This window comes from Boleophthalmus pectinirostris, unplaced genomic scaffold (assembly GCF_026225935.1).
Source record: "Boleophthalmus pectinirostris isolate CB_2022bp ecotype Guang Dong unplaced genomic scaffold, ASM2622593v1 HiC_scaffold_2, whole genome shotgun sequence".
In the NCBI taxonomy this organism is placed as follows: domain Eukaryota; kingdom Metazoa; phylum Chordata; class Actinopteri; order Gobiiformes; family Gobiidae; genus Boleophthalmus; species Boleophthalmus pectinirostris.
This window is the reverse complement of record NW_026571152.1, coordinates 10,093,564-10,117,566: the sequence shown is the minus strand read 5'-3', so window position 1 is coordinate 10,117,566 and position 24,003 is coordinate 10,093,564. Positions and strand designations below refer to the sequence as shown.

Here is a 24,003-nt window from a genome sequence, read left to right as displayed (position 1 = left end):
CTGTGCTGCTAATTGCATTGATGTCAACAAACGGATAAATCTAATAAATAGGAATCGTTCAGCAAGGATTATTTTACAGCTATTATAGATATCTGTAAATCTTGCTGCTGTGGCTGATCACCAATATTTATATATATATGATACACATATCATTATTGTCTTGCGAAATCTGAACTCAAACCACAGATGAAGATACACAGAGAATTACACCAGGCTTAGACTGCACCTGGCACAGCTGCGACTGCTCTGTTTAACCTAATCATGTGTTAAGTACAAAGGCCTGTGGAGGGCTCTGGTGTCCAGCTAAAATCGACTCCAAAAACAGAAAGAATCCAGAGCACAGCAGCACCTGTTCTCTTAGGACAGTCTCTGCTTCTCCCCTTACGGTTCATTATTTGTATTTCTTGCAGCCCTTGTACTGAAGCTGCACTGCATTCAGACTGAGCTTGAGGTTAGCTGCTGACCTCTTCATAAAAAAGACCCATTCAAGATTGGATCTCTATTTGATTAAAATTCCATTATTCCCACCACACTATTACAATTCTTGTTCTACACACGATTATATTCCCTTGACACATTGTCCATTTTCACTAAGCCTCCTTTCTCTCCTTTATGACAGGATCCTGAAAAGGTTTTCTTGGTTCCTGATGGTTCTTCTGCTCACAACTCATGCAGTGAAGACCTTCCACAGGAACTGGGACTGGGAGTCTGAATACACTCTGTTCACTGCAGCTCTAAAGGTGAAGTCTGACTCTGCTCCTCTGCCTCTGCTCCATCTTGCTTCTCTGTCTCTGCTCCTCTGGCTCTGCTCTGTCTCTGCTCCTCTGCCTCTGCTCCTCTGTCTCTGCTCCATCTCTGCTCTGCTCTCTGCTCTCTCTGCTCCTCTGTCTCTGCTCCTCTGTCTCTGCTCCTCTGGCTCTGCTCCTCTGCCTCTGCTCCTCTGTCTCTGCTCCATCTTGCTTCTCTGACTCTGCTCCTCTGCCTCTGCTCCATCTTGCTTCTCTGACTCTGCTCCTCTGCCTCTGCTCCATCTTGCTTCTCTGTCTCTGCTCCTCTGTCTCTGCTCCTCTGTCTCTGCTCCTCTGTCTCTGCTGCTCTGCCTCTGCTCCTCTGTCTCTGCTCCTCTGCCTCTGCTGCTCTGCCTCTGCTCCTCTGTCTCTGCTCCTCTGTCTCTGCTCTTCTGTCTCTGCTGTTCCTTAAAAGACAAATTTCCACCATGGTGTTCTGACCTGTCCTCCATCTCAGTGCTGGACTGTGGACTTTCTAAAGTCAACCCAACCTATTTAGATAGAAGAAACAAGAATGCATTGGATAACTACAGTCATATTTGGACTAAATTCTGAAGTATCATTAACAGTATAAAAATATTTTGACAACAACAGTAATTTTTTTTCTTTCATAATCTTATTTAGATTAATTTTGGAATTTGCGCAGAGCCAGAAGAGATGGAATGGAAGAAATGTGTCTTGCCAAGATCATTCAACCTTCAATACAAAAGTCCACAATATTTCATCCAAATTTGATAGCACCAGTTCAATGCATTCTTGAGATATCTGATAGTGATTAGTGTAATGATTTTCTGTTGAGATCCTGGAAACGAAAAGAGAATACGCAGAAATCGCTTTAAATCATGAGATTTGACAGATTATATTTCACTTTTCAGTTATGTTGTAAAACTTAAGTATGGTACATGCATTTTTGTGTAGTCTCATAGTTCAGTATTGTTCCAGTGTTTGGATAAGACCTCTCTGCGTCAGTTACATACGTCAAGTATCTAACGCTGGCACCGCTCCAGTCTAAATACCTGCAAACGAAGGATGAAAAAAAGGTTCTAAAGATTCTATTGTTATAGCATCAGCTAATTCAAATAAAAAACTATTATATCAATTCACAGTTTTTTCAGGTCAACATTAATATACAGTAAATTAAAATGCCTTTATAACAGGTCAGAGATCACCAATTAATTATACAATTATGCAAAATATGAAGCAGGGACAGTTCACACTTGTGGTTCAATAACCTAGTCAACGAACAGAAACTGTAAACAAATAGGTGTGTTAGTTTCAATGTAGTTAGAGACAGTTTAAAGGCAATGATTGACTTACAAATATCAAACGAATGAATCTTCTTGGCCAGGATATAAGTGAAATCGAGTTATCAGATTATGGAAATGTCTTGTAAACAGATCAATTTAAAGTGAGTAATATGGTGTCTTTGTGGTTGTTCACACCTGCAGGTTTGGACAAGCCTCACAATCTAGTTATCAAAACCCTAAAACTTGCACTCTTTCAAAATTCTGTTTTCTATTTTAAATGTTTCAGTTGTATAGGTGCACTATAACTTTTCTCGTGACGTGCCTGCAACTTACTTGTCTCCATTGTGACGTTATTGCTTTGCCTGGAACATTCCACCGTACACAAGACGGATACGTTTAATGCCATCCTGTGGAATAGTTAAAGCAAAGCAATAACATCTCTGCGGAGACAATCGGAAAAGTTACTTATTTCACCTTTGTTTTTACGATAGCAATAACTAGAATATTATCCCTTCATTATCACTGTATTCTTGGACACATTTCCTTGCCGAATTCCTCTTCAGAGAAATAATTACATAGGTTTATGCTAATGATACAAGATACAAGTCACATGCATCTCACCACAAACTACAGACCCCGCAGCCTCCAACGTAATGAGAACAATGGAGACACCTGCTTTGTTCTGCAGAGGACAACTTAATAACTCAATAATAACAGCCTTTCAAATCACAATTTATATTTCAGCGCTATTAGCTTGAATATAAAAGTGCTCATTCATATTCAGCTCCTCGTTATATGCAACATTTTGAGGACATTTTCCCATCTTCGGAAAACTTTGTTCCAGATGATTGTAATTGAAACACGTTGACAGACTTGGCTCTGAACTGTTACAGGTGGTTCAGTATAAATGTGATCTTTTTTGTCTCTGCAGGTGAACAAGAACAATGCTAAACTGTGGAACAATGTGGGCCACGCGCTGGAAAACCAAAACAACTACGCTATGGCTCTGAGGTACTTCCTACAGGCGACCAGAGTCCAGCCCGGTAAGGAACTATCAATGAACCATGGGATAATACTTAAATGTGACAGGTTTTCATGATTTTCAGTTGTGGTAAATGTGGTAAATGTTTAATACTATTTAAAATATAACATAATTTTAATAGTTTTACATCAGTTAAGTGGCAAAAATTGAGAAGTATAATACAATAATACAAGATGAGTGAGTGACTTATAAAACAGAATACCCTATGTCATCAACATGGACAATTCCATCCAAAATGCAGGGTCTTATGCATAAGGAACACATTTTTCTCCATTCCATTCCATTTTCTTCCGCTTATCTGGGGCCGGGTCGCGGAGGCAGCAGTCTAAGCAGGGACTCCCAGACTTCCCTTTCCACGCACACTTCCTCCAGCTCTTCTGGGGGAACCTCAAGGCGTTCCCAGGCCAGCCGATAAACATAGTCCCTCCAGCGTGTCCTGGGTCTTCCCCGTGGCCTCCTCCCAGTGGGACACGCCCAGAACACCTCCCGAGGGAGGCGTCCAGGAGGCATCCGAAACAGATGCCCGAGCCACCTTAACTGGCTCCTCTCAACGTGAAGGAGCAGCGGCTCTACTCCGAGCTCCTCCCGTGTGACTGAGCTCCTCACCCTATCTCTAAGGGAGCGCCCAGCCACCCTGCGGAGGAAACTCATTTCGGCCGCTTGTATCCGCGATCTCATCCTTTCGGTCATTACCCAGAGCTTATGACCATAGGTGAGGGTGGGAACGTAGACTGACCGGTAAATCAAGAGCTTTGCCTTTCGGCTCAGCTCCCTCTTCACCACAACGGTCTGATACAGTGACCACATCACTGCTGAAGCTGCACCGATCCGCCTGTCAATCTCACACTCCATCCTCCCCTCACTCGTGAAGCAAGACCCCGAGATACTTGAACACATTTTTCTGGTAGTTTAAAATTTATTTAACAAAACACTGCTTGTATTCATGGAACTATTATTGTTTTGTCTGAAATGCACCACAGTATGGCATTAAATCTATCTAGTAGGGATCTAACTGTAACCCAAATATTGTGATATTGTATCGTCAAAGTTCTCACAATAATATCATTGGCTGTCAGCATATATATCGAATTACAAGTCTCTGCTTAATTTAAGAGTTATGGTGCAGAAAATAGCTAAAATAAGACAGAGGGAACTAGATAGACCATGATCCACTCACATTAAGAATGCTGCAGTGAGGTCTTCAAGGTATTTTTTAATACTGAAAACCCCTGTAACTGAACAAATTCAAATTGGGTGTTTATTATATGTCTGGAACTTTCCACTTTTCCAGTTCTAATTGTTTGTGTTGGGTGACAGTAGTAAGAGCAATGGTCACTCGCTTGAAGCTCAAAGTTCTGTCATGACGGTGCAGATTGGCAGTTTTGCTTCTGTCAGCCTTCCGTCAGTCTGCCTCAGGGCTGCTGTGGCTACAATAGATAACCATCTTCTGTGGAGTGAAAAATGACGACAGTGTAGTTCTTTGAGAGGCGTGGACAAGTCTGTAAAGTGCATTACAAGTGTAAGGCATTCTTTATAGCCTGTTTTAAAAGTTCTGTACCCAATTTTTCCCCGTATATTTGAGCAAAAATGTGTTTTGCCCCAGTACAAATACAGTAATTATTGTATTTCTCTTGAGGTCAAAATGAGACTGTTGTGTAGCCTACTGTCTCCATCTAATTAAGAAGCATTTTGATCAGTGAACCAAGAAGTGAAAGTGTTAGCATACTAGTTGTTATTAACATTACTATGACAGCAAAACTCTGGCCTGATTTCAACTGGGAGCAGGTCACATTGTACAAAGTAGAGAAGGGTTTAATAAACATAATATTGAGCAGAACAATGGCATGACTCAAACGCTCCAGGTAAAACTTAAGAGACATGTTCACAATTACTCAGTCTGTCTCTCTGCTACTCATTAGCTTTGCTCCTCATTTTAACTGGATTTTGGAACCATAATGTTGGGAATTTCCAGGGATTTTGTAGAGTAACAATGACTGTATGACGTCTGTATCCCTGTGTGTCAAACAAGCTGAACTATTACAGCGTTTATTCTTAGAAAGAGAAACAAAATGAAAGATTGTTTAGCTCATTATTAGTGCTAGTGGTGATATATCTGATTTAGACGTTACTCAGCTGTGCTCCATTTTGTATGTGTATCAACAGTTTAAATAGTTTGTTTTCATTGACTCTGACCAAGTATTTATCAAATCTAGCCGCTGCGTTCCAAATAGGAAGTGGGAATGGGCACGCTTCTCTCCGTCTTTTCCAATTCACTTTCTATTGAAAAACATCCTCTCTCTTTGTTTATTTCTGTAAATCAGGATATGAACATTAATAACACTCAGGTACCTTGTTTCTCTGAGATTGCTCCTTCTAGAGTTAACAACATTGATTGACAGCGTTGCTAAGCTCCTGCCTCACTGCCAAACCAGCGGTGTGGGCAGGAAGGACCATTACAACACTTCAACACCCCCACTCCTGACTGGATCTTTGATTGCTATAGTAAACATAGTCAGATTTCTAAGTATTAAACCTCCAGATTAGCTGCTATAACTGCATCATTGGCTTCATTTGGCCGGTCATTCGATTTAATGGGGGGCTCGGCAAAAACTCTCAAAACTATTCTATCTCTCTGTACAGCTGACCCAAACTGCACTCACCCGCCTGGGACTATTTATGCAGAAAAAAGTCCTAGGAAACAATGTATTTATATAAAGACAGATAAAACTTATGAAACATAACTTTAATCTGTTTTGTTTGCTTATAAATACCAAAAAATACAAACTCTTCAGCTAACGCACACATTCACGTTGCCTATTCTGTCCCACATAAATCCTTATAATCTAAAAAACATTATTAATCTACAAGTTTTGGTCAGTTAGTAGACTAGTCAACCACAGCCCAAGATATCAGATCAGTGAATCAGTACATTAGTCACACCTCAGTCTTCAGATCTCAGTCCACCTCTCGCTTTGTTTTCCAGGAAGCCTGTTTTTGAGATTAAAGAGTCAAGCATATTAGTTGCCAGTGAAGCTAACAAAGAGACTATTGAGTTAGAATCTCACTAAATGCAAAGGTAAAATTAGAACAGAATATATTTTTAACACCTTTCCAAACGTATTATACTGGTTTATTCGCAAAAATTTTAGCAAAGGTACAGTAAGTGAGCTGTATAAAAAGAAGTTGTTTACAATTTAGAATAAAAAGTCTGATCTTAATTAACCTTAAAGGAGACCTATTCTGCAAAATCGACTTTTCAGAGTTTGTAAAAAATGTTATAGTTGTTTCCCTTCTCATTTACCCTCTCAAAGTTATATTTAGAGTGATTCGTGCATGTTTGAGCAATCCTTATTCTCCTGTATTTTGATCTACCCCCGTTTTCACAGTTTACACACCCACTGCTCTGTTCTTACTTCGTTCTCCAATTTTATTTTCCTAATCTGTGATATGCGTAGGATTCGGCTGGGTTGCGTAGCCATTTTGGTACAAATGAAAAAAATTCTGCTGCTCGCTCGTATGATCTGCAGTTTGTTGCAATGATGTGATTGTGATTCATGCAAATAGTTTTATTCGCGTATTTTGTTTTTTCGTAAATGTAATCTGATCCTCTTTCTCTCCAGATGACATCGGAGCTCACATGAACGTCGGTCGTACTTACAAGAACCTGAACCGCTCCAGAGAGGCAGAGGAGGCTTACCTGGTCGCCAAGGGACTAATGCCACAGGTGAGACGGAGAGAGAAAGGGAGGTAGTGAGGCAACAGAGAGAGAGAAAGAGAGAGGAGAGCGGGAGAGGAGGCTTACCTGGTCGCCAAGGGACTAATGCTACAGATGAGGGAGAAGAGAGTTAGAGAGGAAGAGAGTGTGGAACAGGGAGAGATGGAGATAGCGAGGCAAAAGAGAGACTGAAAGAGAGGGGACAGAGGGAGGGAGCAGAGAAAGAGGGATGGAGAGGAAGCCTACAAATTGATGCCACAGGTGAGTGAGAAAGGAATACAAAGAAGGGGGAGGGAGGTTAGTGAGGGTGAGGGTGAAAGAGAGAGAGGGATCGAGATAAAGAGAGAGAAAGAGGGGGTGTTTTAGAGTTCAGATATTAATTCCTACTACTAAATTAGTTTACAGTTATTTAAGTATATCACAGCTAAGTACAATTAGTTGTGATGTACTCCATTAGTTGTATCAGCCATACTGTGAACTGAAACCACAGTTGGATACTCTCCCAGAGTTGTAGTACCGGCACTCTGATTGATTCTATTGATTTCCAAGGCAAATGGGCAGAGAAGGATTGGGAAGTTGAGACTGGTGTTCACCTGGTAATTGCAGAGTCACTTTCTTCCAAACATAATTACCGTATTTTCCGCACTATAGGGCATTCATGATTATAAGGCGTCATTGAGTGGTCTATTTTTGAACTTTTTTCACATATAAACCGCACCGGACTATAAGGTGCATTAAACAAAACACAACAGTTAGATGGGTCAGTGGGACTTTGTTTGGCACGTTCACGGTGACTCTGGGCTTTGTTTGTTTGCTAGGGAGGGTGCTGTCTGGGACCGCTGGATTGTCGGCGTATTCGCAGTGACTCAGTTGTTCAGTTGTGTCTAGAAGTGGCACATTGTACTCACTTTTTCGGTTTGTTCCTCCGTTCCATTCCTCGTCAGCGTGGTGTGATGAGTGTGGCTGCGGGTGTTTTTCGCTGTGCGGTCGCTGTCTGCTCCGTGCGTGTTTGCGTGCGCTGCGGGTGGTGCAGCTTTGTAGTTTACTGAAGTCGTGCTGGCACACCCGAGTGGATTCGTGTATAGGGCGCTCTGGATTGTGGGGCACACAGTCGTTTTTTGATGGGGTTGGAGGCTTATGAGTGCGCCCTGTAGTGCGGAAAATACAGTATTTAAACCGCAATCATTCATTCACTTCTTAAGATTGGTATCGCCTTTCATACTGCTGACTCAAATAAGCATGGTTCAACATTTAGTTTAGACAGGTCCACTCAGAACTAAGTGAACACACAACAGAATTCCCTTTTAGGTTGACCTTAATAGTCCTCTATCTGACCCTCTCCTCTGCTTTCACGTAATTTCATATCTAAAAAATGTGAAATGTGAAAATGTTTCTTTTTAAGGTGATTCCAGGAAAGAAGTACGCAACCCGAGTGGCGCCAAACCACCTGAACGTTTACATAAATTTGGCGAATTTGATCCGTGCGAATGAATCTCGTCTGGAGGAGGCGGACCAGCTGTATAGACAGGCCATCAGTATGAGACCGGACTTCAAACAGGCTTACATCAGCAGGTGGGTGATAGATATATCTCCGATCATGGACTCATGTTATATTATTATATTACTATTAAAGCAGATCTATTCTGGAAAATTTACTTTTCAGATCTTTCAACATTTTCCTTCTCATTTACCCTTGTGAAGATGTATTTTCCGTATTCTTAATGAGTGATACTTGTAGGAATCAGCAGTGTTGCGTAGTCATTTTGGTACAAATGAAGAAAAGTGTGTGTGAAGTGCAGTTATCCATAGGAGCCTGAGATAGGAGAATGTGGTGCTTTGTTGTGATGACTTTTATGGTAACGTCTGCTTCCATTGCGGTAGCATGGTTTCATTTATTAATTCATTTTAGATCAATGTGTAGCAGACTCAAGCACAATATGTCTTCTTTAAACTATACTACCAGAATTAGGTAGCAAAAAGTGAAAAAGTGAAATAACTTAACTAAACATTTTATATTTTACATTCAAATCCTCAAAGCAGCCATCCTTTGCTTTGTCAACGACTCTACAAACCCTTGACCTTCTCTCAAATAGCTTCATAATGAATCATGTCTTCTGAAATGGTTTTCACTTCACAGCAGTGTCTTCTTAGAGTCGAGAAATGCCAAAGTAGTGATCAAAACAAAAATAAAAAAAATAAATCTAGTTCATTTTTGCTTCCTACATTCTATATGTGTTCATTTATGGTTGTGATGCCTTCAGTAAGTATCTACAGTATAAATAGTCATGGAAATTAATACAATTATTAAATGAAGAAGTGTGTATAAACTTTTGACTGGCCGTGTATTTGTTTGAACGGGGGTTATTTTCCAAATTGCCCACTTTAATGCACAATTAACTTTACTGATGGGTGTGCCTGTAATGTTCCACATCTGGGTTTCTTTGTGCAGTTTGCTTACTTGGTATGTATCTATGTGTGTAGTTTTTTGTCATATTTTAGATCTATTTTAACCATAATTTAGGATGGAATATAATGGTGTTATAGACCTGGTTTTGTTCTGGTGTCACTCAGAAAGTTACATACTGTGGCTTTTCATATTCTGACTTATTTATGTTGCAGAGGTGAGCTTCTGTTAAAGATGAACAAGCTGACGGAGGCGCGCGATGCCTACCTCCGTGCTCTGGATCTGGACCGCACCAACGCAGATCTGTGGTACAACCTGGCCATAGTCCACATCGAGATGAAGGAACCACAAGAGGCTCTCACCAACTTCAACCACGCTCTGGAGATCAGCCCCAAACACAAGCTGGCCCTGTTCAACTCTGCTCTGCTCATGCAAGAGTCCGGTAAGGAAGAAATCTTCCACAAATTGAGGAGAAGGTCAGATGGAGCAGAGGAGAGGGTCAAATAGGGCAGTGGATGCACAAGAGAGGGCCAAGTGGACATAGAAGATGATCAGATCGAGCAAATGATGAAGAGGAGAGGGTCAGGTCCAGACGAGCAGAAAAGAGGTTCAGATGGAGGACTATAAAGGTTAAGATCAAAGGGTTCACTTCATTCTTAGTCTGGACTTGTCTAAACTAAACATTGAACGATCAAAGTGAATGAATGGTTATTTGAATAGTTATGTTTGGAAAGAAGTGACTATACAGTTATTTGGTCAACAACGCACCTGATCAAAGTCTATGAGGTTCACACAGTCAATGAAAACCTAAATATGTCACATACTAATCAAAACGAAATTGCGAGATGAATGGATGCAATAATTGACAAATCGCTAAGGCTGCGAATTTTGAACTACCAACTTTTCCTCCACAAACAATAAAAAGTCATATTCTTGTATTAGTTTGTCAGTTTATATTAAGGTCTTTTGTCAATTCTTCTTAAAATGTATGAACGTTGAACAGAATCCTATTATTAAACCATAAGTTGCAAATCAAAATGCAGTCGCAAAAACGCAATTACCGGTAGATATTTTTTCCCAAATCATTTCATTCATAAGGTCTGATCGTCTTTAAGTCCTGATGTTCAAGGTTCAAGGTAGCTTTATTCATACTAACATGTAAATTGAGTTTGTTTGAGGCAGTCCATTCATTCATTCATTCACAGACATCGACATCTGAAAAGGGACAGTGCAAGGAAATGAAAACCCAATAATAAATAATATTAATGGTACAGTATGTCATTTTCTGGAGGTGGCACAACACTTTCACGATTCCTTGGAAATAGAAAATTTAATTATACACCAGAACATTCTTCATGGAGCTAGATAAGATGTTGACCAAAGGAACCACATTTCCATGGAAACAGGCAAGAGTCAGAGGCAAACCCGCTCACAGTGAGGATGTTTCTCAGCGCAACAAACACACAGAAGAACATGTATGGACTAAGAAAGCTTTGTGGGGCAAAAGTCCAGCATCTCGATCGATGTTTCTTCTGCTCAATAAATAACGCCAGTGAAGTGATGATGTATGTTTGACAGTGAAGTCGCGTCTGTGAACTTTCATTTCATGATTGGAATTCATGATGTTGTAACTTGTCAATTAGTTTTCTGATGGATAAAATACACACAATACATTTTATGTGCGACTGGACTCATTCGAGAGTTTACGAATATTTATTTTATGCTCTATCCTATGCACATAAATATTTCTGAAAGCTTTCTTAAACCTCTTATTGTAGCCTATTTTATGGCTAAAAGATAAATAGTGTGGCTTTAAAAGAAGAAGAAACGATGTTTATGTTCACAGCAATACAGTACACTTGTTCTTTGTTTAAATCATGTAATGTCACATAATCCCATATAATCTAATCTCACCTGCACCTTTTATGTTCTGAATTTCTGGGGTTTAGCGGGGTTTTCTGACCTCTTTGACTCAGGCGTTACACTCGGCTTCACTTTTCAAGGTGCAGTGTTTTGAAAAGGATCACGTATTTATTTTGTGTTTGACAGTGACTCCCTCACCTTTTACTCCCTCCTCCAAACTACAGCCATACATCATGCTCACATTCTTCAGAACTTTGCGGTAAAACCAAACGAGGTGTCATTTTAGTGATTGGTTAACTCTGAGTCACCGATAAAGGTATAAAAAATATGTTTATCTAATATATCTGCAGGGGCGTGTTGAACCTTGCTGTGACATAAAAAGCTTATCCTCCTTTGCAAAGGTCAAATAGTTGATGGGTTTTTGATTGGCAAAACCAAATAAACTGATGATGTGACAAGAAGTGGAATGTTACTTTGACAGGTCCCTATACCCTGCTCTGAATTAGCTTTTGGTAATTGATGGAAAGTATATTTAAGAAAATTGGGCCCATATTACTCTATTTTTTGATGTATGCTATAATGTCATTTCCTCATCACAAAAATACCTGGGGTTGTGTTTTGTTTCATTCACATTCAACTTGTTTTACACACAAATTCTGCATATTTAGGCTGAGTTCGTTTCTCAAACACAAAACACTCAATCATTTGGATCATTTCAGCGACAGAATTGCCCATTTCTATTGAACTAAATCTAAAAGGCAGCTGTTAACTTGAAAACTACAACTACACGATATCACAAGGTGGGACAGAGCATTTTGAGCTTTGGAGATGAAGACATGTATGAATGAAATAAAACTAGGGTGACCAGATTTTTTTATTCTAAACTGGGACACACCTGGATTAGGATAGTTAAAATTGTGAGATTGTGCATTCTTGTGTCATTCATGATCTGAGGGACTTCTGTAGCTGCATTTTTTTTGCTTTATGGTCCTTTGCAAACACGGTTTTCTGTATTTTGACTAAACAAAAGACAATTTATGTTCCTCTTTACTAGGGGTGTAACGATATCCAAGTCTCATGATACGATATTGTCACGGTATGAACCTCACAGTACGATATTTACGATTGGGGATGTAACAATCTCCAAATCTCTCAGTATGATATTTTCACAATATACATCTCACGGTATGTATATTGCAATATATTGTGGAGGTTAAAAAAACTGTTAATATGCTACTTTTTCCTCTTAAAATGCCTTGACAAGACTTAATCCAAAGAACTAAGATTTAAAATAGCTTAGAACTGTTATTCCTTCTTGTAGTCTGCACTGAAATGGAGCAAAGCATCATGGTCTATGTAGTTCCCTGTGTCTTTTTAGCTATTGCTGCATCATAACTCTTCATTTACGCAAAGAGACTTGTGATTCGATATATTGTGATGGTCCACGATATTATTGTGAGAACTTTGACGATACGATATCACGATATTTCGGTAATTGTTACATCCCTACTCTCAAAAGTTGTGATTGTTCAGTTTTAGTCCTTGTTTAGAGTTGATGTAGTCCTGGTTGATCCTATAAATCTTAGTTTAGTCCTGGTTTAGATCAGATCACTGTTTTTTAAGGATGTAACTATAACCGAAATATTGTGATATCATATCGCCAAAAGTCTCACAACAATATCATGGGCTGTCACAAATATCAAATCATAAGCTCTTTTGTTTAAATGCATGGTTTTATAGTAGCAACAGCTTATAAACATAGGGAACTACATATCCCATGATTCATTTCAGCGCAGACAACATGAAGAAATATGTTTTTCACTTGAATTCTTGGGATGATGATGGTAATGATTCACACCAAAATCTTGTCAAGGTATTTTAAAAACAAAAAAGTGACCTATCTACAATTATATTAGCCTCTTCAAAAATATCGCAATAAATATCGTGTATCTGTGAGATGCATATTATGATAATATCGTACCGAGAGATTTGGATATCATTACATCTCTATTGGTTTTGTAGAAATCTGCTGGTACAGGGGATACAGGGCTTGGAACTGGGACTGTCCCGGTCACCCAAAACAAAACACAACTTCAGGTATGTTTTTGAGGGAACAGCATTCATTATAAGAGTTCATTTTGTGTAACTATCTAAAATCTCCTTTAACATCTCCATGACAACGCAGATTCCCCTCTCACTCTTGTCAACACCGTTCTGTCCGGCTGCATATTTGCTATTTGTTCAAACTGTTGTGACCTTGCTTGTATAAACCTTATGACTTATCACATGTCACCAAGCGTTCAGCCAGGGACGGTTTTGATAATCTATTACCGTAAACCTCCACTTTGTCACAGTGAGACCTCTGCAAAGGCATTTCTCTGTTTGTTTTGGGGCAGGCGAGCACAGGTGAGCATAGATACATTACGTGCTATGTGTGATGTTATGCTCGAACCAGGTGTGTTTGAATTGGTCGCTTTGGCTGGGTTTATATTAATGCAGGTGTACAAACAGATTTCTGAGTTCAATAAATCATAATATTCTTTGTCAGCTGTTTGAAATTAAATAAAAACTGTTTATTTTTTACAAGCTTAAATGGATTATATACAAGTATTTGAGCAAACTTTGTCTTGCCCCAGTACAGACATATTGTATAATCAGCTCTTGAGGTCAAAATAAATCTGTACTGTCTGTCTGTCCCAGATTTATCCAGGACAGTCCCAGTTTTGAACCCTGTGTCCCCTGTCCCAGCAGATTTATCCAAAACCAGTGATTTGTCTCATTTTTATACAAGAAATGGCCCACGTCTCCCTATTGTTGACCAATTTGGTCTAAACCAGGACTAATCTAAGACTAAACCAGGACTACATCAGGTCTAAACCAGGACTAAAACAGGGCTGTCACAATTTTTGACTAATCTGATCCCTGCCAACAGTAAAGAGGAGCATAAATTGTGATTTGTTTGGCTAAAATACAAAAAAACATGTTTGCAAATGAGCAGCAACAGAAGTCCCACAGAATATAACTGACACAAGAATCTGACATGCTCTTTTCTAGAGATGCGTGGATTGCGGTTACAACCGCGGTATCCGCGGTTAATCCGCGGGTCGGGCGGATGACGTGACGAAAAATTATATTTTAATTAAATTCGGGCGGGTGGCGGTTTAACTACTAAAAAAAAAAAAAGTATTGGTTGTATTGTTAGTATTGTTACCTACATCTGAAAAGACGAGTCTCATTGTCTATGCTTGTAGTATGAAGTGTACGTCATATCCTTAATTAGCCCATTTGACCTCGTTTTTATGTTCTGAAGGTTCAGGTTGTGTCGGGTTATTGATGCCTAAGGTTTACGAGGCACATATTATATGCAGTTTATTTTATTATTTCTAATTTATTTCAGCTGTTTGCCAACACATAAGTGGCTATAGGGCCATATTTATTTAGTTATGCATTTTTGTCTTGCCTATTTCAATTGGAATATAAAGAAGGGCATTGCCTGATTTCAATAAAGGTTCATCTGGATGAGATGATCTGTCTATTTTGTTTCGATATCAGTTATATTTTAAAACACGCAGACATTATAGCGTAGACTGCCACTCGGGGTATTTAAAACTTAAAGAAAGACCGATGGAGTGAGGCTATGACTTTGAAATAACATTGGGCAATGGCAGAATGTTCAGAATGTAACAACATCCAACACGAAGGCAAGAAGGTTCAAAAATAGCCTAGTCGGAAAACATTGTCAATTAATTAGCTGCGCAAGAAAACCAGGTAAGTTTGGGTTGTTACGGACAATTAAGAATGCGAACATACACGCTGAGCGAATTTTGGAATGAATGAGCTACAGAGTTTGCATTTTTATCGAGGCTCCTCAGTTTGTTTGCTGTATGATTGTTCTAAAATCTAAAATCAATCGGCGGATGGCGGGCGGGTGCGGTTTTGAAAACCTTGCAAAATGCAAAATGGACAGCGGGCGGATGATGAGTTTTGTGTCGCGGTTGCGGATGAAAAAATAGCCCATCCGCACATCTCTACTCTTTTCACAATTATATTTATACCAATCATCCAAATCCGGGTGTGTCCCAGTTTAGAATTTTGAAAATCTGGACACCCTAGCGTTACCTTGATGGCAGAACTCAACTCTGGTCTCTGAAAGTTGTGAAGAGCACTTATAAACTCATTGTGATGAATAATTATAGTGCTCTGAATGCATAAAATAAGTGAGGATTCACTTTGGACCACTGCAAACCTTCCATATTTTTTGGACTATAAGTCTGTCTGGAGTATAAGTCGCACCAGCCAAAAAATGAATAATGAAGAAGAAAAAAACATATATGTCACAGTTTTTGGGTGAAATGTATTTTATAAAATCAGATACCAGGATTTGACATTTCCTGTTGAAAGTCAAGTTCTAGTAATAACAATAGAACAGAGAACAGATTGTTAACGTCACATATGAACAGTTCTTCAGATAAACTATAACATAAACAACAGAACAGAACAACCAAACTCTCCATCTCACTCCAAATCACTAAATCCAATTCAATTCTTCATCCTCTGTGTCACGTCTGAGCAACTCCGTGATCTCTGGAGGTAAACAGAGCGTCACTTCCTCTACTGTGTTGCTGTCGTCAGACTCGGCATCAGTTCCAGTTAGAATTATTCCGGCCTTTCTGAATCCTGACAGGATGGTTTTGGTGTCACTGAAGTCACTTAAATTAAAAAATTTCAGTGGTACAGAAGTAATGGTGCGATTGACTGACATGATACAGACAGGACAGAGGCTTTTTGCAAAAGACGTGCAGTAGAGTGAAGTGACAGTGGTACAGGAGTAATAGGAGAAGTAGATACTGATACACAAGACTAGAGCGCCCTCTCACAGCTGTCAGTGTGAATGATTTAAGTTTAAGTCACACTGGAGTATAAGTCGCAGGACCACCATAACCATGAAAAAAGTGCGGCTTATAGTCCAAAAAATACGGTACTTCATTTTTCCAAATTTTTAAGACAGTAAAAATCAGGTAAAGCACCGTTACTTCTGTTTGTTAATCAAAACGTTGACTTTTGTTTTCTCTCTTTTCGTAGGCGACCCAAAGTTCTGGCCTGAAGCTAACCGTCGCTTCCTGCTGTACGTGCAGGAGGAGCCGCAGGACGCCAACGGCTACTTTAACCTGGGGATGCTAGCCATGGACGCTAACGAAGACGAGGCTGCCGAGCGCTGGATGAAAAAGGCGATTCGGCTCCAACCGGGCTTCCGTAGCGCGCTGTTTAATCTCGCTCTTCTCTACTCCCAAGCCAAACGCGAGACGGACGCTTTGCCAGTTTTGGACGAGCTTTTACGTTATCATCCCGACCATATCAAAGGGCTAATCCTCAAAGGAGATATTTTGATGAACCACAAAAAGGACACGCAAGGAGCTAAGATTTGTTTTGAGAGAATAATCGCTCTAGATCCGACAAACGTGCAGGGAAAACACAATTTGTGCGTCGTTTATTTCGAGGAACGCGACTTACCGAAAGCGGAAAGCTGCTTGGTAGAGACGTTAGCTTTGGCGCCAAACGAGGAGTACGTGAAGCGGCATCTGAACATCGTGCGGAGCAAAATGGCCGCCATGAGTGCAGCGGGGCAACCGTTAACAGCGCCGCCGCCGTCGTCACCACAAGAGGGCGCCGCTCACCAAGAGGAAAAGCAACCGATCGTCAACAAGGAGCCGGAGGATAAGCAGCAGGAAGGGAGCGGCGCTAACGCTAACGGGAAGCAAAAGAATAGCAGGAAGTCGAAGGAAGCGAGCAGCGCGGGGCAGAGTGGTTTGGACCAGAGCCAATCTGACAAGCGGACTAAACCTGCAGGAAAATCGACCAAAGATTTAAACGACATTGAAGAAAAACGAGCTGCAGCGCTGAAAAGACTGGAGGAGATCGAGAGGATTCTGAGCACCGAATGATTTTTTTTAAAAAGCGCACACTGCAAAAGAACAAATATGCACTGTTAAAATGACTTGAATTTGATTTAAAGGGTTGTCAAAAGTATACAAAATCAACTACACATTTCAGCAGGTGTTACACTAAAAAAGTCACATTCACAGTACGGAAATGAACATTTCCTGAGTAGCGAGGGTGACCAGACGTCCTTATTTACCCGGGTCAGTCTCAGTTTTGAGCCACGTGTCCCAGCAGATTTATACGAAACCATTGATTTGTCCCAGTTTTATACAAAAAAATGTCCCAGGTGTCCTTATTTTTGACCAATTTGATTCCTGCCAACATTAAAGAGAGACATGAATTGTAATTTGTTTAGGTAAAATACAAAAAATCTGCTTAAAAACGACCAAAACACTAAGAAAATGTGACTATACTGACTCACATGTTGGTCCTGAATCATCTTTGCATAACAGTTTTCTTTAATTACGCACTTGTTCCGCAATTTTACTATTACCAACCACCAAAAAACGGGGATGTCCCAGTTTTGTTTTGTTTTTTTCAAAATTCTGGTCACCCTATGAATGTCTTAAGAATGATCTTGAGCTGTATCAGAACAAGTATAAGAGCACATAGACTAGTATACAACCATGGACCACTATGGAACCTACTTTTGACCACTGAGGGACACGCATATAAAACCACAAAAGAAAGTACTACGGAATAAAGGTACATTGTGTAACTTTTCTGGGCGAGGGTCCGCCACCTGCTTTTCCCCATGGAGATGTTTTTGCTTTGTCTGAAATATTTTGCAGTATGTTATTAAACCTTTCTATTTTCATGGAGACTAAACCAGACAAAGTTACAGGTCAGATCTGTGGAAAGGCGGCTCTGCTCACAGTCAGAATGCCTATTTTTCTAGGTATTTATAAGGGATAAAACCACCTGTAATTGAATAAATTTAAGCTAGATGTTAAATGTCTGTGGAACATATCTATAGAAACAAGCAGGTGATGGACCCGCAACCATAAACTGTGCCTCTAAGTTGTTGTTTTTGTTTTTTTTTATCATTATCGTATTATCAGAATCTAGTCTATTCCTTAGTATTGAAATCATGTGTGAAATTATAGTATCATGGCAACACTAATAGTTTAATTTAATTTAGTAAAAAAAATTTCTGTTGGAGCGTCTGCCACCTAGTTGGAGATGTTATTGCTTTGCCTGGGATGTTTCACAGTATGGCATTAAACTTGTCTATCTATAGATACAAGAAAGGTGATTTAACGAAACAAAATTACCGGTCAGATCTGTGAAGAGGCGACCCCGATCGCTGTGACAAAACATGTCTTTCAAACATGTAATTTTGCGTAAAAAAAACCCTATAAAAACTGTAAAAACAACTTGAACTAATTGAATAAACGCAAGATAGATTAACTTAGTCATATTGTTGAACATTCCTGGCAAAACAATAACGTATCCATGGAGACAAACATGCATTGGACTCTCAGAAAAGTTACACAGTGCAGCTTTAAGCAGTTTAGAGTTGGTTTACTAATAGTGCACTGACAACTGAACACACACCATAGCAGTATTCAGACTAAACTCAGAACTAGTACATTACAAAATAAAACTATGAATTAGTCAAAACTCCTTAAAACAACTTATATTTTCAGAAATCAAGTCATTTTAACGTGTTTATTTTCCTTTTCGCAGTGCGCCGAATGGACAGGTGTTAACTGTATTTTTATTACTATTCTTTTTTTTGCATTTTTAAACACTAATCATGAGCTTCAAAGGGAAAGCACAAAGCTAAGCGCGTTTGGGTGACACTATTTAAGTGAATGTGACGCTGTGTATTTAGTCTAATATGCAAAAAAGACTGGCCACAATATTAGGTACCCCTCCTCCAATGGTTTTTTCGCTGCGTTAACTTGAGCAGCATCGGTGATTCAGAGTTATTATTCAAATGTATTCTTGTTTGTCAGATGCCCTCCAACCCTCCTACATCCCCGTGGGTCAGATGCCCTACTTTCCTCCTTAGAGCCTTGTTGTGTTGGACTGAGATGAGCGCAGGTTAAATGGTAGTTAATCTGAAGATGTGGAGTGGTTGTTGCGAAATTAGAGAGAAATGATCCAGTTTTCGAACAGATTTACACGATTTTCTTTGCAGCGTCTTCGATTCCGCATTGAAAAACATTGGGAGAGCCGTACCTAATAAAGCGGCCAGTGGGTGTGTGTATTGTGGCCATTGTTTGGGTTAACCATTCATGTTTATCACTGGATTATTTTTCTTGTCTTTTTTTTTTTCACGACGCAAAGATGTGACTCACAACTATGACATTGAAATGATTGTATCCAAAACAATGGGAGGAAGTGACGTCGCCCCCTGGAGGATTGAGCGATATCTGAAAATAACCCCTCTTCACCATAAAGGATCTCGCTGTGAAACGTGTAAACAATTCAGCCCCCACTGTCTTCCTGAATGCGACGCAGCGGACATTTTGGGACATTCTTTTTGATCACGAAACGATTGCTACACCACTTTGCAATGGGGAGTCTTCCGGCAAAACACAGCTAGAATCTCAGCATCAGAATCTCAAAGTAGGTTTTAGGTCGGGCAGAATTATATGCAAAAATGATCAAGTTGTGATTATAATTAGATTTTCAATGTTTTATTTAGAAAATTAAACATGCACTATGTAACGTTTTGTAGTAGTAAGGTTCGCCCCCATCTTAAATTTCTCCATGGAGATGTTATTGCTAAAACTGTAATGTTACACAGTATGGCATTACACTGGTCTGTCTTCATGGAGACAAGCAGGTGGCGCAAACAAGCCATGTTATGGGTCAGATCTGTGGAGAGGTGCTCACTATAGGAATTCTTGTTTCTTGTGGTTTATTCCAGTTCTAAAACCAGATAAATTTATTCCTCGATCATGTAAACGTTTATTCTTCTTAAAAATAATTCCAATCGTTCAGTGCATGCTCGTTGTGACGATTCAGCTCCACCAGTCCTGGCTTCGAACTTTCATCCAGAGCTCTTTGGATTTATGAGCGTGTTGCGGGAGTGGGTTGAGGTAGAGCAGCCGTTGACTCAGTTTGTCTTCTTCCTCCCTTCTCCAACACTCTTCCCTTCTCCTCCTCAGCTGTCAAACGTAAAGCGTGATGAGAGAATTCTCAAGCTTCTGCTTAATTATCATCGGAACAACTGCAGAAAAAGTTTATATCATGTTTTTGTCCTTGGCGTAATAACAAACCAAGATGACAGAAAAGCCGGTAGCAGCTGAAGTGTGTGTTTTCTTCTGGTCGACGTAAATACGTTTGTGTTTCTGTCCAATCCGAACCCTTCCCCACCCCCAGACACTGAGCAGGATTAAATAAAGGCGATGGCGATGTGTTTTCCATGTAAACCTCAATTCGGAATTATCATTTCCATGTAAACTCGAAGGAGAGTATTTAAATTCCGCACTATTTAATTCAGAGTTAAAAAACATCATGTAAACGTGGCTAGTGTCTCCTCATCACAAACAGACCTGCATTTGTTTTTTGTTTCATTCACACATGTTCAGCACATAAACCCTGCAGATTTAGGCTGAGTTTTTCTTAATCAGAAAGCACTTGAAAACATTGCTGTTTACTTGAAAACAACATAAGGTGGAACAGAGCATTTTGAGCTTTGGAGATGTAAACAGACTAATAAAAAAAGGTTTACTCAAACGTGTTACTGAAACAAAACACAACTAACAGTAACAGTATTCCAACATGGCTTAAAGCTCACAAGAGTTGATTTCACGTACTTTAAGTTAGATAAATGCTGGATAGATAACTTTACTGTGAAACATTACAGGCGAGTTACTAACATCTCCATGGAGACAAGCAGATGTTGGACCCTCCTTCAGAAAGATTTATTTCAGTATGTTGCCTGGAATGTTCCAAAGTTGCATTGCATTTATCCAATTACTGCATTGTCGGTAAGAAAATACCTTGAAAATCATGAAATTGTTCTGTATGCAAGCTCGCCTCTCCACAGATCTGACCTGCAATTTGGCATGCTACGGTGTCGCCCGCTTGTCTCCTTTGGGATAGATGTGTTTAATGCCATACTGTGGAACATTCTCAGCAAAGCAATAACATCTCCGTGAATGTTCATGGGTTTAAGAATGATGAAAAATTGGGGCCGTTGCTATAGCGACTAACAATTTGAATCTACGTCTTTTGAATTTTCCTTAAAATGTTGTATAGAACAGGAGACTTATGGTACAATTCTCAAGTTTGCACAAGTAGACTGAGTTGTGTAGATGTTTTGTGTGTTTTGTCCCGATTTGAGTCATGAGTTTTTCATTTTCAGATTGCGCTCACTTCAAAGTTAGAATTTTCACAGTGAATTTCCTACAAAACAATCTCTTATTTTTGCTCCTTTTTGCTGGAATGATCTGGTTACAACTCGCTGGTTTTAAAACATCTAAAACATTTAAAGGCGCTGTATCTAATTTTTTTCCCGTGTACTTGAGCGAGTATAAGCAGCTCTTGGGGCCAAAATAAGTCTGCCGTGTGCCGATTAGAAGGCGCTGTATTGCCCGATAATCAGGAAGTGTGTGTTAGCATGCAAGTTGTTGCTTTATATCAGGGGTCTCATGACTTTTTCCTCTGGTGAGCTACCTTTACATAATGAAAATGCCAGAGAGCTACTAGTTTCAACGGTCACAAAAACTGAGTGCTGTATTTTTCAGACTATAAGTTGCTCCGGAGTATAAGTCACACCAGCCAAAAAATGCATAATGAAGAAAAAAAACATGTATAAGTGACATCGGACTATAAGACACACTTTTTGCGGGAAATTTATTTTTATAAAATCAGGAACCGGGAACACACATTTTATCTTGAAAGGGAAGTTATAGTAACAACAATAGAATAAAGAACAACAGACTGAATAGGCGTCTGGTATATTAACGTATGTTAATAGTTATTCAGATAACTACATAACATAAGTTTACTAAACTCTCCATCTCACTCCAAATCACTAAATACATTGAATCCACTGAATTCTTCATCCTCGGTGTCACTTCTGAGCAACTCCACGCAACTTCGGTTGTCACTGAAGTCAAGGCATGGCCCGCCCTCCCGGTTGCTGTGAAACTGTGTTCTCTGTTCTCGCTTTTCGCCAGTCCCTCACAAGTTTCTTTACTTAATCAAATTTTACTTATTCAGCGCTATACATGTAATTCAGAAATCCCTTGGCGAGCTACTTGGAAGATGGTGGAGAGTTACCAGTAGCTCCCGAGCTGTGCGTTCACAGCAAAACTCTGCTCTGGTCTTTGAAAGTTGTGAAAAACTCATCAGAGTGAATTATTACGATGCTCAGAATGCATAAGGTACTGCAAATCTTAAACGGTTTAAAATGAACCTTAAAATGAACTAGTTCTGTTTTTCGTGTCAGGTACAGCGCCTTTAATCGAGCTCCACATATTCACTTGTATGTTTCGTATTCAGCTGCTTTTGTCCATTAACAGACTGCACGGAATTCGTTTGGGATACGAATAAAACTTGAAATGTTGCTTTGCCACTTACCACACCACGAATGAAAAACATGAAAAACCATGGGAGATCGGTAGTCAATGGAAGCTTTTTACAGCAGGCTTTTTTATTACAAATTATTACTTTTCCACAGAGAATTGTACAAGTGTTATTTCCATTTGTAATACAATCTGTTGGCTGTAAACCTACAAGAAACTGCCATCTGAAATATCTTCCACCATACAAAATGGTTGTAATAGTTTGTTCATTTCACATTATACAACGGCACTTTTAATTACTGTACTATTACTTACAATTGCTTTTTTGTTTGCTAAAGCCACAATATGTGACTTTTAAGCCAAAAAATTACTAAAACAAATTTATGTTTTTTTGTTTCATTTTCATTTTGTTTGAGTTTATTGCACTGAAAAACATTTTTGGCTTGGAGGAGGCTGTAACTGTACACACTAAAAAACATATTTGTCTCCGCGGAGCATGTTCCCAAGTGTGGTTTTAACATTTGGTTTCCATGGAATCCTGAGAGCGACATGCCATCTCCAGAAAGTTACATATTGCTGCTTTAACATTTCTTAACATGAACAAAACAAGACAATTTTTATTATAATTTCCAAGATATCTTTTTTCTTTTTTTTCTGCTAAAATATTGGCATAACTAACTTTAAAACTGCAATTATTGTGGGGCCTTTTGTTGCACATTTTATAAACATTTGTCATTGATACTGTCCTTTTTACACTACAAACAATATTCTCACACTCACACTAATTATAGGCTCTTTTCACGCTTATCTTAAGACGTTTGGACACATTCAGATGACGACTTCCAGTGTGATAAAACTATCGCCCAGCAGCGGCCTTCACAACCTGCCAAAGCTTTCCGGGGGGACGTGACTCTAAACGCATCTTCACTTACAGGCAGCTGGTTGTAACTTTTATTATTGAGTTTGACAAATTTGAATACACAAATGAATAGACAATTTATAAAAGGAAAAAATAAATACAATAGATGCATGAAGAATCTCAGACTTCCGGTCACTGCACAATGCATACTGGGAAGGATTTTCCGAAAAAGTGAGCATCAAACCGCCGTGTTTGTTTGGGATGTGTCTATTGACAAAGATGATCTTTTCTAGTTTTTTGAACCATATTGCTTTTGATTCTGGTTCTGATATTATCATATTTTAGTTTTGGGATTTGGACATCGTAATTGTGTGGTTGTTGGATGTTCTAACAGCAGAAAACGGCTCAAGAAATTTGTTTGAGAACTTCATAACTGCAAAAGGGAATCAGATCTGTGTGACTGCAAACCTCTGTTCAAACTGTTTCCCTGCCCAACGGAATTGAAAAATAGTGAAAGGCGAAGGTGATGGGCAGTACTGATCCACGGGAGAGACGAAAAAGGAAACCTTTGACTGCCTAAATCAACCTGAGTTTGCAGTGAACATTTTGTATGTGGAGCGCCATCAAACCAAAATCCTGATCCCTCACTCAACCTT

At 39.5% G+C, this 24,003-nt stretch overlaps 1 protein-coding gene across 1 annotated transcript in view; it reads left to right on the top strand.

The window, feature by feature from the left end:
* Nucleotides 1–23,722, top strand: part of tmtc3 (transmembrane O-mannosyltransferase targeting cadherins 3) — a 59,283-nt gene extending 35,561 nt beyond the window's left edge. Inside the window, exons 9-14 of the mRNA XM_055155573.1 lie at nucleotides 620–740; nucleotides 2,967–3,078; nucleotides 6,698–6,801; nucleotides 8,195–8,364; nucleotides 9,412–9,638; nucleotides 16,142–23,722. Of these exons, the coding sequence (XP_055011548.1) occupies nucleotides 620–740; nucleotides 2,967–3,078; nucleotides 6,698–6,801; nucleotides 8,195–8,364; nucleotides 9,412–9,638; nucleotides 16,142–17,001 (1,594 nt within the window). The 3' untranslated portion in view covers nucleotides 17,002–23,722. The remainder of the gene's footprint in view (nucleotides 1–619; nucleotides 741–2,966; nucleotides 3,079–6,697; nucleotides 6,802–8,194; nucleotides 8,365–9,411; nucleotides 9,639–16,141) is intronic.
* The last annotated feature ends 281 nt before the right edge of the window (nucleotides 23,723–24,003 follow it).